The following is a 17,483-nucleotide window of genomic DNA, read 5'->3' as shown; positions in this document are numbered from 1 at the left end:
CCTGTACTTAACCGATAAAAATAACTGGACTTTGAATTGGGGGTAATTTAAGCCAGGTAAATCTGAATTTCTCTCTCTCATTATGTGTAATATTGTTTGTATTTTGGCTGATTGCTACCACAAGAAACTTCTATCATTAAGTATGAGAATGGTTTCCCTAAATAAAGGTGTCATCAACCTTCACACATTATTTAATGGTATATACTGTGGCATTCATAGGTACACCAATAGCTGGTGCTTATGGTAGTTAATGTCCTTTCATCTTCAGAATGACTGCTCTTATAATAATTCTTAAAGCTATAACTCCAGTACAGTTCTGTGCCATCTGCTTGTTTTCAGCTAGTGTAAATTGCATCTATTAATAGATAAGATCCTGGCATTTGAAAAGTAAAAAGTGTATTAACTGGCGTTGAGCATTTGAATCTCATTAATTTCCTTCATTTTACCTGTATATTTCTAGTTCTCTTATTTCAAGACACAAATACGACATACTTCTAAGAACATGAGTGAGATGATAATAAAATACGTTAAATCTGTTGTATCTGCAATTGTATTTCAAAGGTGTTGAAGTACACCTTTAAGCAATTCTGCAGTCAAATGCACGTTGCAAAGTCCCGTCTTGGGAAACTAGCAGTAAACTAAGAAATAGTTGATAAGGGTCTGAAAAACGTGAATTTCACATTTCTATGTTATTGTCTGCAAAAGATTAAAAAGAGAAAGAAATTAAATAAAATTGCCCTTCATCTTACCACCATCTTTTTAATTTGTGTGCCATTAAAAAGTGCAGGAATGCACGGGAGGCTGGAACAGCTTTCTTGGTTTGTCCTCTTTCCTCCAAGGTTTAGCAACTTCCCTCAGCGCTTAGTGCAGCACTCCAAGCAACTAATCCTGTATCTATAAACTGTGATGTCAAAGGATTAATGTGTGCCTGGGAACACAGGTCAAATCTGCTTTTGATCACAACAGTTTGAGTTCAGCAACTCGCTGAAATATCACGAAACTACCATATAATTTAGTACAAGTCTTGCATTCCTGTACTTCAGCTGCTGGTTGCCTTTAATAAAAAGAGGCCCAGGATTGATTTCCCTGAGAATGTATTTTTCTTTGTCTAAAACCAAAGTAGTGTCAACTGCAAAGTTGAAGCATTTCTTAAAATAGTTCTGTATTCGGTATAGCACTTTCCAAGTCTGGTTTTTAAATACTGTAGAAAGTACAGTATGGCAAGTTATTGATATTTCCTAAATTTCTCCTGTTTGCTGTGTTATAATGCACAGACCTTGTGAGCATCCCTTGGTGGGGTGTCCTGCCTTCTGCTGGAGCTGCTGAGACAGATGCAGTGACATACATTAGCTGAGTCTCATCTGAGAATAAAACCAATTATTTTTTAATATTTTTTACATTATTTGTGCAATACGTAGAGCGCCATGTGCAGTAAGCAGACATATATAACTACATCTATTTGATTTACACTGAGTGACAAATGAAACACAGAGATTTATACCTAATTGTCTTCGAATGCCATGTCCACATTCTCTCTTACTTTACTTTTTTGATACTTCTGTCAGGTGCCGTAGTCGTGTGTCTTTCAGGGTTTTTCCTATATGAATTCTTATAGTATGTTTTTACTTCCAGAAAAAAACAGCAGATATCATTTTAGAATATTTGTTTGATCTTAACATTGAAATATAATTGAGAATAGGGATATTAATTCACTTTTAGTTAGTATGGGTGGGTTTTTAATTAATTATTCCATTATTTTTTAAGGTTACAGTGTATTCTACAGTGTTTCAAAAAGATGGGCCCAGTTTCAAAGCAGTATAATAACAAATTGGGTCCATCTTTTTGAAACACCCTGTGTTATCATAGCATAATTACCAGCTCTATAATATGTTTGTTTCATTCATTGAGGGATTGGACTAGATGATCTTTTGAGGTCTCTTCCAATCCCTAACATTTTGTGATTCTGTGAACATATAAAAAGCAATATTGTGCACCACTGTACACATATCACTGAAGGGGATGCGTGCTTAGACTCTTGTTCTGAACACATTTACCTATAGTGAACTGTAAATTTAAAACTCCATGTGTTGTCAAACTGCAAGGTTGCCGTCACAGTGGCTGACATTTTGTAATTTTTTTGGTTGATTTACTTAAAATAGTTCACCAAATGCCATAAAAAGCCACGTACTCTTGCTAACATCAAAAATCTGCCTGGACTGAGCGGAGGGTTCCTGCCTGCTGCCCTCTGCTGGGGTCCCCATCCCGGAGCAAGGGGCTGTGCTCACTCTCCTGGGCACTTAGTTCAAAACCGATACAACTGAGCATTTCATAACCACATTCTTCTTTGCTTTGTCTTTTAAAAAATTTAACCAGACCACCCCATGAAGCCTGGCTACGTTTTTGAGGTGCAGCGCGCCTGGAAACTCAACTTCATTTCCAGTGGAGGCTCATTTAAAAATTAAGTCTCCCAGGCTGAGATGTGCTGCAGGGCTTTGCTGACAGTTGTTTTCTCATGACCCAACAGGTTCTTCGCTCTGTGCTGCTCTTTCCGACGATCGAGCGGATGGCTCAGTCCCCTCAAGGAAAGCTCATGACCCCTTTGCTCTGCAAACTTCGTTACGTGCTGTACATGCCCGTCTACCTGCTGTCCTTTCTGCCAGAGGGAGTCAAAGCCTCCCTGGTGCGGTTTGCTCTGCGAGGAATGAAGACCTGTGATGAATCTTCCATAACAACCTCTGTGAATCTCTTCAGCCTGGACTGCATTGGTGAGCACCCTTTATTTTACTCTTTTGTTACCAACTGTTCTATTGTTCGCATTTGGTAAATGTCGATGTAGTTTTATGGGCAAAAGTTTAGTACTAAAGCATGAATGCATTTTGAAGAACAGGTTTAATCTTTTCTTAAGTTAAGACCGTGGGTACAGGAAAATCTCAAATTAGTCAATTTGGTAAAAAAAAATGTCTTAAGGGGAAAACAGCAAGTAAAATATTTCCCCAAAGAATATGTACAGAGAACTGACCTATACTACTAACAATAGTGTGATTAAAACACACCGGTTTGCAATCTATTTTGTGTTACTTGTGTCTACTTACTTTTTGCATTTCATTCATGTTGGATGGTGAAAATAAATCAGAACACGTTTCACAAAGGATTTTTTGCATCTCTTTTTAAAGTTATGATTTAACCAGCTCTATAGATTTTGTCATCTGAATGAGAATATTGGTAAATTCAGAAAAGAGCCTTCAGCGTACAAAGACACATAAAAGTTATTTTATGCACAGAAGAATTTCAGTGCTTTTTGGGGCATATGAAGAAAGAAGATTGACGTTTCTCCGGTGCTTATTGTACGCATATTTTGCACATTCTAGCAAGAGAAACACTTTAAGAAAGGGAGTAATTTCAGATAAATTATGTTAGGTTTAGAATGACAACCAGAACGTGGATTGTGCTATACTCCAGGTATTTTGGTAAGTTAGCAGTTGAAAACAATTTGGACTAGAACTGACGTGCTAACACAGTAATAATAGCAAGAAGGAAGTTTTGATTGCATTAATAGCTGTAAAAACACATTCCTACATTTCCAGTTGTGCTCTGTCTTCTATCAGTTAAATTTTACCTACTAATCATCCAAACAGATGTGCCAGAATAACTGTGGTTGCAGCAAGGTCCTATAGCTTTGGTGGATCTCTGTGGATGTGCTGGTCTGTACTGGGGGCTCGCTCTGGGACTGGATAGAGACCAAAAACAGGATGGGCAGTGATTGTTCTTGCTGACAAGCCTAGAGAGCCCCGTTTATGTTGTATAAACCTGCCATGAAGACAGTTGCTGCACTGAAGTACCCTGTGCCTGACAAAATCAGGCTTCTGGTTGATAATGTAAACTTCTGATAGGAGTTACATGGTCTGTTCATATTAATTTCTGTCAGTTTTATGATGACCGAGGAGAAGGCAAGCCTGCAGTCATACATACACTAGGCTTTTGGGCTTCTTCCTTTGGTAATTTAGTCTCAGAGAAAGGTATGTGAAGGTCTGCGGAGATCACATCTCCACAAGCCAGGAATCCTTCTCTGGTCCCCACAGATAAACTTTTACGTCTCAAAACAGGTTATCCACATCCAGGGTTGTATTGCAAATGGTCCTTGGCCTACAATAACCTCCAAAAAACATGTGGCCAGCCATTGTTTGTGAGTGCTGTTTGGCCCAGACCGCAGCAGCGGCAGGAATAATTGAACAGGATGGATTTTGTGTGCTGCTGCTAGATCCTGACTCTCTGAGCTCGTTAGTCCCCAGGTAGATGAGCCCGGTTGCTGTGTGCATGTCGGCCTGTTGTAATTTTCTGTGTGCACCAGTGCCTGATCCGTGTCCAAGCTGTAAGGTAAACTGAAGCAAGAAAGCAGGCCAAAAGCTCTTTATTCGTAGGATGTGATCTCTGTCTATGTTCAATTTGTTGACTGAATTAATTATACCAGAATGAAAACCCCTGTGAGCCAACGTCTTGTAAAACTTGCATAAATAGGCCTTATTGATGCAACTGGTTCCTTTGCACTTGTGATAACATCTCTCTCAAGCAGAATTCCCCTTTGGTTTATTCTTTGGAAACTGGTGATGTTTTACAGCCCAGTGACTCAGGACCACATGTGTGGATTAATAATCTTAGGGCTTTCCGGATACTGCTTGTTAACCTCTCTTGTATTGTTTGCGGACAATAGAAAATGTTACCATTCAGCAAAAATTTACTAAACCTAGCACAACTACTGAGTCTGTCTTCTGAGTTACCGAAGCCCCTGGTTTGCAGTAAATGCTTTTCTGATTGATTCCTTGTCCCTTAATTAACTGCTAAATATGGTTCAGAAACATTCAGCAAAAGAAATTGTTTCTCCTCTTCATGAAGGTTGCATGTCAACTCATTAAAAATACACATATTGCCTTTGGCATGTACATGTGTTGCATTACTGTAATTGTAATAAAAGCCATGATTAAGGGCAGAAAAGATGGTAAAAGCTTCCTTAAAACTAATACCTCCGTTAAAACAAACCAACCTGCCAGGGATTTGTTACCACATCCAAAGCTTAGTCACAACAATGTTTTCTCTCCTCTGAAAGGAAATGAGATTTGAAAACTTAATTATAGCAGCAGTGTAAGGCCGGGTGCGGCTCCCATTGACATCAAGAATGAAAAGCTCCATTCAGCGGCAGCAGAATCAGGCCCTTGGTTAAAGGAGTCAGTGAAGGAAGAATTTTATTACCTATCTATCCCACTGTTGCAAATTATGTTTGCCTCTGCTGCTTATCCAAACTCATCTTTCCATTGTCCTAACTTTATAGCTGATGGTATGTAGAAGGAACACAGCAGAAGGCATTGCGATGACACTGTGCAGAAGGGTAAGATAACAGAACATCTGTCCCAAAGGACAGAGAGCAGAAAGAGGAGAGACAGCAGGGACTGTAAAGAAAATGGATCATAAGGAAGGATGGGAAGACATAGATAATAAAAGGAAGGCATGAATAATAAAGGACGTATTAGAAAAAAGCAAAGGGGTCTGAAGACAGTTTGCCTACCTGGGTTTAACTTCTAGCTAAGATATGGTATGGCAGAAAAAACATTGCAGTGGACAAACTAGCATTTGGGTACTTGTGTTCATGAACGTAGGAGATTAGTAGACAGAAAAATTGGACATTAGTGACCTTGAGTTATCTGAAACATTGTCACTCTGTTTATTCAGGCTAGCAAAACAAGGATACCCCTATCTAGCACAGTGGTGGTTGTTCTACAAATCTTGTACAGTCCTGCAATGCTGGAATACTTTGGCACTCCAGCACATTGAAATTTGTAAACATTTCTTCGGTGACAGATGCCAGTAGCAGACTCACAGTGACAGTAAACTATTCTATCTACATGGGACAGGATTTATTGTCCAGCCGTTTGACTGGCAAACTTCCTCCATTTGTTTCTGTAGAATTTCCACAAAAGCACAGACATTACACAATGGGTAAACACCGCAAGGCTTTTTCAAGAGACGGGCTGGCAGGTCAGAGGTTAACGTCTGGATGACAGTGAAGATACAGATAAGCACAATAGCAAGAAAAACCTCCAACTGGCCCAAACTCAGTTGAGTCCTTTGTGATCTTGAACCTGTGACTTGCCTGGAGGAATCTCCCTGTTTGTTTAACCTATTTGGGGAGCAGGGCGACCAGGGGCAGGGGAGGGTCTGTTTTGTGCAATTCAGGCTGGTTGTGCAGGAGGGAACTCAGAAACCTGAAACAAGGGTTTCAGATGGGTTTATGCTGGAGACAGTAGATTTCTAGGTTATGTAAAGCGTCCAGGAGATGTTGTAAGAAGACAAAAAACTAAGATTGAACTTGGATTCAGATTTTATCTTGGAGACATTCACATTTCATGTGGAGTGTCTACATTTCCTCATTTTACAGAGAAAAAAGGGCTAAAGCAGTTCCAGGCGTTCCACTCTTATGCCCACAGGACCGTACAGGAAGCCACTTCTCTCTGTTGGCCGTACAGGATGGCAAAATTACATCCCTGAAGTGCCATAGAGTAAAAAGCTTTCCTGTGGGATAAAATTTGCAGAACTGTCAAATAACATCTGGGAGATAAATTCGTATCAAAAGCCAGTGAAACGTAGCCTTCCAGTTGCTATGAAAATTAAATGCAAGCTTTTACATTGACTAAGTTATTTAAAAATTTTATCTCCAGGGAGCCAACTGGAAAGTTTCCTTCTGGGTTTGAATTATCCCAACTTTGGGAGTTGTCGTGTCTTGAGATCTGTTTCTGTTCCAGTTCTCTCTTCTTAATCAGCGAGATTTTAAATATGACATTATGGGTGGTCTTCATCTGACCATTGCAGACATCATACTGTCTGAGCAACTGGCATCTAAAGCACAACAGGTGAATCACTCCCTGCAGATGACTGTTTGTCTTTACTGACCGCAAAAGGACATGCTCTATTAGATAACAAAAATCAGAGGAGATACATTCTGTATCTACTGGCTGCTCGTTTTGCTGTAGACATCAGAAAACAATGTGATCTGAATTATCCATACAGCCTTTACCCTTGCTGCCAGGACAGTCAGATATCCCATGCTTTGGCTCTGTTGAATTTACAGCTGGTTTCTAGTGAATCCTGTTTGTTTCCTGCTGTCTTTGAAAATTCATTTTACATCTCACTTCCATTTCCTGACAAGTAAGATGGGAAATTTTGGGAGAGTTCTCTCTTTTTTTTGAGGACTAAAATGCTGTAGAAATACGTATCTAACTGAAATACTTGGCACAGTGTGTGCTGTTGTGTTCTTGGCACTCAATGGCCCCTCCACCTGTTCTGCTCATATTTTTCAGAGTTAAAAAAGAGTGTTTAATGTATCAGGTAGGCACTTCATAAACGAATTCACCTGAATTGGTAAAATAAGAGTGCTTTGCCCCTAAAGAGTATTTAACAAAAAGCTATATAACCACATAGCTAAAATTTAGTTTCTTTTTCTTCGTTTGTTTTTAAATTAAAACTGTGCTCTTTTCTTGCACTGAAATTAAAAACTTAACTTCTAAAAGTAACAGAAGATATGATGAGCATCTCTAAATTCAGCATGGAAGGCAGAGCTCTTTTCATTTTGTTGTATGGAACTAAAACTCTCCATTGAGGCATGTAAGGCCTAGGGGGCATTGCCCATTTTATTCTCATCTAGGTCTTATTATTTCAAACACTGTAGTAGCACATTCACAAAAGAACTTGGCATTCAAGGCAAGCAAGGGCCTGTTGCCCATCACATAGCTGGTCAGCAGCAGAACTGTACATAGATCTACATCCCAGGGCAACAGTTAATCTACTGAACCTGCTTAACCATATATATATATATATATATATATATATATAACCTTATAAAATATATATATATGTGCAGCTTCCACAAACCACAGTGGCTGGACAGGCTGACATCCATGCCATGTATTTTAAAATAGAGACGAGGGGCAGACTTTTTAGCAGGGCCTGTTGTGATAAGAACAAGGGGTGATGGTTTTAAACTAAAGGAGGGTGGATCCAGTTTAGACATGAGGAAGAAATTTTTAACACTGAGGGTGGTGAAACACTGACCCAGGTTGCTCAGAGAGGTGGTAGATGCCCCATCCCTGGAGACATTCAAGGCCAGGCTGGACGGGGCTCTGAGCAACCTGATCTGGGTGAAGTTGTCCCTGCTCATTGCACAAGGTGATGGACAGGATGACCTTTGAAGGTCCCTTCCAACCCAAACCATTCTGTGATTCTATGGCAGAAACTGATACCACGAAGGATTTCAGTAGCACCTTGCAATCTCACACCTACATTTTTCATCATGGGCAGGAGAATAAAAGCTTTCCCTCCCACCTCGACAATAGGCAATGGTGCAGATCTTTGAACACAGACCAGCAAATTTTCAAGTTGATTTTCCTGAAATGAAAGCTCTGGCAGTAAAAAGTGACTGCTTTGTTTCTTCTGATAAATGTTAAATTTAGATATTTTCTGGCTATAATACAGAAAACATTTCAAGGATATTTTTCTACTTTTATATTTAAATATGTATAGAATTTCAGACATGGTATATAACTAGGCAAAATTTCGTGGAGAACAGAAATGACTGACATAGTGTGTCAATTACATCTACATAAACTAAATAATGTTAAATCTGGACAGTGTAGTGTAGTATATCACAGGTGGGCAGGAAGGATGAAGCTCAACAGGTCACCTCCCTTATGAGGAGCGGTTGAGGGACCTGAGAGAGTTCAGCCTGGAGAAAAGGAGGCTGAGGGGAGACCTTCTCACTGTCTATAACTACCTGAAAGAGGTTGTAGCATGGAGAGGGTTGGTCTCTTCTCCCAAGTAACAAGTGATAGGACAAGAGGAAAGAGCCTCAAGTAGCGCCACGGGAGGTTCAGATTGGACATTAGGAAAAAATTCTTCGCGGTAAGGGTTGTCAGGCATTGGAACGGGCTGCCCAGGGCAGTGGTGGAGTCACCATCCCCAGAGGGGCTAAAAAGACAGGTAGATGAGGTTCTTAGGGACATGGTTTAGTGCTAGAGTTAGGTCATGGTTGGACTTGATGATCCTAAGGGTGTCTTCCAGACAAAATGAATCTATGATTCTGTGATTCCTATGTGCATTCTTTGCTACTCAGTGGGGCAGAAAGAAGTTAAAATGGTGTAGCAGACAATCTTCCATCGCCCTCCCTCTCACTACCATCCAGTTAGGATTCAAGAGAAGTCATCTTTACTGAAACCAGGTAGCTCTACAGCTGTCTCTTACAAGATGTTTTTGGCCTATATCTGAATTTGCTACTGCCAGATATTGCTGGGGGTCAGAGGCTGTGTTTGGTGGCCCAGCAGCCTGCCCCGCCGTGCTAAACCCTCTGCTCCTGCAGCGTTTCTGGGCCGGCTCCTCTGGGCTGTCACTGCTGACTCCTATCCACTGCTGACATTTTAAGTGATGATCGTAATATGTATTTCTGCAAAGTGTTTAAGAGCGTGTTTCCTTACCTGTGGAAACACAGTAATATTTTATCACCTGCTTTGCAGGAAAAGGGGCCAAAGAATAACAGTCTTTAATATTTTCATGTTTCCTCTGCTACTGTTTATTTTCCTGTGTGATGCCTGACTAAAATGTTTGTTTTATGTAGCCGGACAACTCACTGTACCAAGGCAGCACTTAAGCTGACGGAAAAACCTCACATCTGCTTTATTCTTTTTGTGAGTGAACTAAACTTTTCCTTAGTTCAGAGTAGGATGCTCATTTGAAATTACTGGCGGAAGGCAACAACTTTTATGTATTTATAGCCCTATTTATTTTTTAAAGTCAATCTGCTTCATAATTTACCCCATTTCCAAATCAAAGAAAGATGTTTAACAAGGACTTTTATTACTTGCAAAAACTTTTGCTTTCCTGTGGAAGGCTTGTGAAAATAATAGTAATAATGTGGAAATTTCTCATTGGGTTTATTTCTGTTAATTATTCCTCTTTTTCTTCTTGGGGGGAAAACCCAACACAAAAAACTCCCATCATAAATATTACTCATAAGGTGTGAATGTTTTGATAGTGGAACTTCTGATCATTTCCATGAAATGTGAGGCACAGTTGGGATTTGGTTGGGGAACGGGAGATTGTTTATTCACCCCTGGTGGGGTTTCATCCCCAGGGATACGATTTACTCCCACAAATTTGCAGCAAGTCTAATGATGTGTTGTGAATGGCATGAAAAAGGAAGGAGTAACATCAACAAAGCAGAAAGGATGTTGAAAATAAGTGTACGCCAGTTAAGTGCTAGATGTTATAGTTGTTTCATGTTACCAGGGCCAGATAGTCATCTGCAGATTGGCACTTTATTTTTCCTAGGCCCAATGCAAAGCACCCTGGATGCAGAGGAAGGATTCCCTTCTGCAGGAGGCTCATTTCTTTTGTCTCAGGTGTCTGTCCAAACTGCCCCGAGGAATATGTGAAGCAGAGCTTGTGGCTCTTGTCATAATTTATATTTACTGGTTGGGAATTTAATTTGATTCGTTGAGCTCCTTCATCATGCAGTCACAGCAAAACACTTAAACACTCACCGAATCCATACCCATGAGTAAACTATAGGCATTTGTGTCTCAGAATAAGGATTTTTTTTGAAAAATGACATTTACAAAGCTGCTAGCTATGCAATAGCTGTCATTTGATGCACCCTAAGGGGACACCAGTCTGGATGCAATTCCTACAGTCATCTAAAACAATATTGCAGCCAGCTTTGCAGCTACTTCTTGTCATGAAAATGTCCACCAGCAGTCACCATCTCCCTTGTCTAATTCTTTAACATGACGATATTGAGAAGAAGAAAATGCCTACAGATTCTTCATGGATCTGTGGAAGAAGTGCTGGTGTTATCTTGAGCAAACCCAGTGGTGCAGGAGATTGCTTGCAGGTTAGTGCAATGGTCAGATATATTTAAAATGAGCTTTAGAAATAGTGGTTTATGTTTAATGAAGGGTGGTGTAATGTTCACCTTTCATACCAATCAAAGGCACTTCACCTGAGAGGAATGTACCTCATTCAAAGAAGGGGTAATCCAGTTGCTGAATTTCATCAGGGTTCCTCAAGAAAGAGTCAGCATCAGGTTCTAATCCAGAAAAGCACTTAAACTGACCTCCCTATGGCCAATCACGTGCATCAGCTCTTCTCTAGAAGAGCGTATGAATTCCCGGTACAGCTCAGGCAGGAACCACAGTGCAGAGATGCTAAATGGCTGCAGACACAGTCTGTCCTTGCTGCTCCTGGAAGGACTGAGCACAACCTGCACCAGCCCCTTCTGTGCCCCGCTGCAGGGGGGAATCATAGAATCATAGAATGTCCTGAGTTGGAAGGACCCACAAGGATCATCGAGTCCAACTCCTGCCCCTGCACAGGACAACCCCACAGTTCACACCATGTGTCTGAGGACGTTGTCCAGTCTCTTCTTGAACACTGTCAGGCTTGGGGCTGTAACACATCCCTGGGGAGCCTGTTCCAGTGCTCCAGCACCCTCTGGGTGAAGAACCTTTTCCTCATGCCCATCCTAAACCTCCCCTGGCACATCTTCCTGACATTCCCTCGGGTTCTGTCATTGGTCACTAAAGAGAAGAGATCAGCACCTGCCCCTCCTCCTCCCCTTGTGAGGAAGCTGTAGATTGTGATGAGTTCTCCTCTCAGTCTCCTCCAGGCTGAGCAAACCAAGTGACTTTAGCCGCTCCTCATACGGCTTCCTCTCCAAACCCTTCACCCACTTCATAGCCCTCTTCTGGACAGTCTCCAGTAGCTTAATATCTTTTTTATCCTGTGTCACCCAGACCTGCACACAGTGCTCCAGGTGAGGCTGCACCAGTGCAGAGCAGAGTGGGACAATCCCCTCCCTGCCCAGCTGGCGATGCTGTGCTGGATACACCCAGGACACGGTTGCCCTCTTGGCTGCCAGGGACACTGTTGCCTCATGTTCAACTTGCCATCAACCAGAACCCGCAGATCCCTCTCCACAGACCTGCTCTCCAGCATCTCATACCCCCAAGTAGGAGAGCAGATGCCTTTCACAACCAAAAATCTGGACCCTAGCAGTAATCCCATCATCACAGCCATCTGCGAGGATTTGTGAGAAATTAAATTGGAGATTAATTTCTCCAGCTAAGGGGTAGTTATGTCATTTGAAGGTGATGGGAGTTGTTCCAAAACAACTTAGGGCAGGATTAAGTCTATAGACATTTCAGTTTCCATCACACACCTCACTTCACCTGCCCGTGGTTCCTCACACTAAGTAAATGAGGCTTTTTCACACTCCTCAACAAAGCATCTATTGTTTGTACAACAGCTGGGTATAATTGTCGAATACCTTTTTATTTTTACCTTCAGCCTCTACTGTGCTTTCCCAAGCCCCGCTGACTGACTTTCTTGTATAGTTCTGATCTTCCTGCAACTTTAATACCAGGCAGATTGGAGAAGTCTGTCCTAACAATTGCAGCTATTTCTGCTTATTTGTGATGATCACGGTTATATATTAATCGGTGTGTTTTCATTCTCAATTCAAGTGTAAACTTAAGCAGAACCCAAAGTCAATGTTTATATCTTGTAAACCTCTAAACATCAACATTTTATCTAATGTGTATGTGCCTGTGTGGAAGCACTTGTTCCTGCGTTAGTCATCCTTGGTACTGAGGAGTTCCTTCTGTTTGATGTTTGAAACAATAAGTTATACAATATTTCCAAGATTGCTGTTGGCAATAGTTACTGGTAGAAAATATGTTTTCCCCGTAGGAAATTACACTGCTGTTTGGTATTATTAGTTTTTAGAACTGTTTTCTGACTCTTTCTGAGGAGTGACAGAGATTTCTTCCTACAGAGTGAAGGATAAACTGGAAAGGAAACTAGTGTTACACTCCTTTGTGGAACCCTACAACAAGAAGGGCAATTTGCCAGGAAGAAAAATCTGACCAGATAGTTGTACGTTCCCTGAGGAAAACCTGTTTTCAAAAGTTTGACCTACTCTTTGCAGAGCATTTCAACTTAGCTAGGGAATCCAACCTAGAGTTGATTCATCACTTTGCAATCAAGCAATTTTGCTTTAGAGTTCTGAAAGAGTCATATTACAGCATGTCAAAGTACAGGTGAGCTCTGTTTCACATGAAAGTAGTACCTGTTTCCCAGAAGATAAGGTTTACCCCGAAAATAAGCCCCAGCATGATTTTTCAGGATGCTCAAAATATAAACCCTACTTCAAAAATAAGCCCTAGTTACAGTTCATTAAAAAAATATATCAATTTAAATAGTGTCCAGGCAGCTATACATGTAAAAAAGTAATAAGTTGTGGAGCAAAAATTAGTATAAGACAGTATCTTATTTTCAGGGAAACAGGGTAGTCTTTGGAAGTAATTGTCCCATTGAAGTAAAATTGCTTCCTGCCTCTACTCTCTGCTTGTAGCCCCTCAGAAGGACGAGCAAAACGCTTCTACAACTCAATGTTGAGCAGTTATGGATACAAAAATAGACCGTAAAATCTGTGAAGCAGAAATTATGGGTTTTTCTGATAATTTGAATAGCCTGACACTGAAGCCAACCCCTGACTGGAGCCTTTAGCACTCCCACACACTATAACTAATCCTTAGTTACAAAATTATCCAACCAGGCAATCAGTTAGGACTCTTCCCTTTTGCTACGATAACCATCAAATTGTCATTTATTTCTGTGTTGTCCAATTTACCTTTACAGAGGCCAGGAATGGGAATTAAAATTTTCCAGTGTTTTGCATATTTTAAAATATTTCTCAAGCATTTTGTAACACCAAATTATTGTGAAATTATCCTTCTGATAGGCAGTTTTACTAAGGGAGGTGTCAGTGAAGACTTCTGAGAGAAGGAGATTAAGAACTTGTGGAGGTTCTCTGGGAGTCCCTTGTGTGACAGAAGAAAGCATCATTTCAAGCTTTTCTATGTGCAGTACCTGATAAAACGTGTCCCCAGTCTCTACTGTGGTCCTCAGCCAACACACACAACAATCTAAAGTAACAGCAATAATAGCAGTTAAATGGCAAATGGTGAAATAGCAGATGCGTTCTGCAAAAAACGTGACAGTAAATGATGGGTTTGCAAGGCAGAGCATCCGAACTGTCCTGGGAAACTGCAATATCAATGTGGGAACTAAAGATGTATGGAAACAAACTATAGAGAGTGAGAAACTAATGACAGCATAATGAGTTTGCGTATTTTTCACAGGGTTATTAAAACCCTATATTTCCTCGAAAGAATATTTGCAGGTATGCACGAGTGTACGGAGGTTGGAGCACGATCAGTCAGACCAATGTCATGGGGGCTTTGGCTTCCTTAACCATGAAAAGGGGGTTAACGTTGAAAGATTTAGTAAAGAAGGCTTGAGGATGAGTTTAAGGGGAAAGTTCTATGTAAGAAATGTGGACTAACTAAACAAGTTGTAGCGACTCTTCAGTTTTTTACCTGAATTAAGCAGAACTGATGTTCAGTGCTTGCGACCCTGATAGTACAGTACTAACCTAGCAGGATATTTTCTTAGAGATGGTGACAACTATTGCTCAAAAATTAGTTCAAGATTGGATGAATAATTATTATTATTATTATTATTATAGTAATTGAAGTACACTATTAAGTTACATAGGAACTAATATCTGGAAATGAGATCTAAAATCCGTCCTGTCCAGTCCCTCATTTCCAACAATAGTCAGAACAAAAATCTTCCGAGAAAGGAAAAAAACTCTGCTGTAGAAAAGTCTCCCAATTAATTGTTCTTAGGGGTAAAGACTTTAAGACCTGAGGCTTTTGTAATAGTCTGTAGCTCTAAATTTGGTTGCAGTTTATTAAGAGAGTTCTAAGTACCTGTTGACTTCAGTGTCTTTGCTATCAATTGCTAATTTATTTGCCCTCAGATGTTCTTACTAGAAAGGGCTGTATCCTATGTGCTGTATCATATGTGCTGTAAAATAGATTTCCTTTTACAGGTTCTCATATTTCTACCTGTTAATGCTCCGTTATATTACAAATGAGTGGCAAAAGATTTTTGAAGAACTGAAAAGATCTCTTCTGGGCCTGGTTGCACTTCAGATTTGCGGGTTTTAATCACGATGAGCAGTCTTTTATTAAAAAACTATCTGAAAGTACAGAAAATACCCAGAGCCTGCACCACAGTCACAAGAGGATCACAGGTTTCTTATGACCTCCTCCAGTTCTAGCTAAAGATAGTTTCTTCATTTCGTGGTGGAAAAAATGACAATGCCTTAGTATATGGTGGCCTTAGTGAGACAGCATATCTCTCCACTCTCTGAATTCATCTGCTCAGGGAATCGGTTGGGCAAAATATGGTGGGTAGTGGCACCAGATTTACATTTGGGAAGCATGATGAAGGTAGAGCTGTGGTCTCCTTTTTCTCTGGATTTGTCCACTCTGGAAAATCATATGGTGTGTTCTTTCAAGGTTAATGCTGTTGAAATTGTGCTGCCTGGACCTTGAAGTAAAAATTTGGCTTCATGTTTCTCCCTGTACCCATTCCAGAGCATAACTCCTACTAACTTACAAAATAGAGCAATATTTTGATGTGTGGGACTTAATAAATTTGCACGGAGAGCCACAATCTTGTTGATAGAGTCAACATAATCTGAAGCCAACAGCAGTAGGGAAATGAAGTGAGTTCGGGTAACCCTTTGTAGTCTTATGTTTATTTTAGTCTGATGAACAAGCTATTAAAGAATGTGTGTGCGCATCCATTAAAGTGTCCAGATTAGGGCTATCTTCACAACCACTCATTTTTGTTGGAAAAGGAACTATTATGATTATTTCCTGAAATTCACTAGCCAATGAAGTTGAAAAGAATTTTTTTTTCTTTCTTATTGTCTCTGTTGTTTCATTAGTATGGCATCTCGTTCTGTCTATTCTTTCTGTCACAGTAAATTCATCTCCTTAGCCCAGCAGAGAATACAATATTGTTTTTACATAATTAAGATACCGACTACAGAGCAAAACCACACAGAACAAGATCTAGTCATGGCACCACAACACAGAGTTGATTTTTCAATTAATCAAGGTCATGTATATCTCTCAAAGTTTATCAGCATTAAGTTGGAAATACTTAGCCCTCTTTTATATTTTAGGAATATGTGCACCATGTGTAAGTCCTGTTTTTTAAGCTTTCTTTCCATACAGACATAGATCCAACTCATCCTGAATTTCCACAGGCAACATAATTGGTTTCTAGTGTTAGTTTGCCATTGATTTAGCCCTAATCTAATCTTTTTCCTTGCAAATAAGCACGCAAATGATCTTTGGATATTCAATAATAAAGCAAGAAGTTTAAAGACTTCAGGAAAAACACATACTTCAGTCCAAGTACAGGAAACCTCTGTAGTGCTTCAAGAATCAAGTATAAAGAGAAAGTTTATCTGTCCCGAGTTAGAATCTTGTTTCTTCCCTGAAATGAGCACAGCTTTCCAAGGTCCAGCAGAGACCTGTTGATATCCATAGAGTCAACTGACAATGTACTGGTGTAGGATATAGCTCTAAAATCTGTAGAAAGTAATAATAACTCTGCAAGACATGTCTTTCTTCAAAATCAGGAAATATGCTATTGTATATGTTATTTACTTGTCTGCATTGTGGATTTATCAATGTGTTTGAAGTTCAGCTCAATAGATACAGGTATTAATCTAACAACTGGCTAATTGAATTGGTGGTTAAATAACCCTAAGCTCTGAAAAGCTTGATTGATTTAAGTCATTATTGTTTGTGCAAACTAATAATTTAGCTGAAAGATATTAAGTCCTTGCTGTGACACTTTAGGTTAAAGAGCTACCAATGATATAAAGCACTCCTTTCTTTTCTGGATCCTTGATTTGAGTCCAATCAGGGTTCCTCCATCACAAAACCACCACAAATAAATCAAACACATTTTGGCACAGTTTGTCGTCTCTGCTTAGCAAATGTGTGAGACTAAACTGACACTGATCCTTAATCACCTTTAATCCATGGAGAGGGAATGATCCTACCAGGGCAAGAGAAAGGTCATTGGCAGGATCATGGGGAGAAAGTAAGTTGGCAGTTAATTTCATAAGCCTGACCTGGGAATAAATGAAGGGCTTCTGGGTGTATAAAAGATCTGCATATAAAAAGTTAGGATGTTTAGGAAGGCATTTATGTGTTAAAAAGCATGATAAACATGATATTTGTCTGTTAAAACTTTGATTTCACTTTTAAGCTCTAAGGCTTTATTGTTTATGATAATTATATAATTAACAATAGATTTTTTTTCATCATTAAACTCTGATGACCTGGTTATAAATTACAAGGGGTATCAGCAACTTGAGATGGAATAAAATGTAATAAAAATGCTTTGGAGTTCTCCTGCTGTCACCAGGTACATTGGCCAGTTGTTTTTTTTAATTTGAGAAGTGCTTTTCCTTTCCTAGTTGCTATGTGAAGGAATATTTACAGAGGCCACAA

General features: G+C 39.9%; 1 protein-coding gene across 1 annotated transcript in view; it reads left to right on the top strand.

Annotated features, from left to right (window-relative positions):
• LDAH (lipid droplet associated hydrolase) overlaps window positions 1–17,483 on the top strand; it is a 120,242-nt gene that overhangs the window by 76,328 nt on the left and 26,431 nt on the right. The window contains exon 5 of the mRNA XM_082047427.1: window positions 2,525–2,765. Within this exon, the coding sequence (XP_081903553.1) occupies window positions 2,525–2,765 (241 nt within the window). The remainder of the gene's footprint in view (window positions 1–2,524; window positions 2,766–17,483) is intronic.

The sequence above is a fragment of the Streptopelia decaocto genome, assembly GCF_964273445.1.
Source record: "Streptopelia decaocto genome assembly, chromosome: 3".
NCBI classification, from domain to species: Eukaryota; Metazoa; Chordata; class Aves; order Columbiformes; family Columbidae; genus Streptopelia; species Streptopelia decaocto.
The sequence above is the reverse complement of the archived record's forward strand: the minus strand, read 5'-3'. Positions and strand labels throughout refer to the sequence as shown.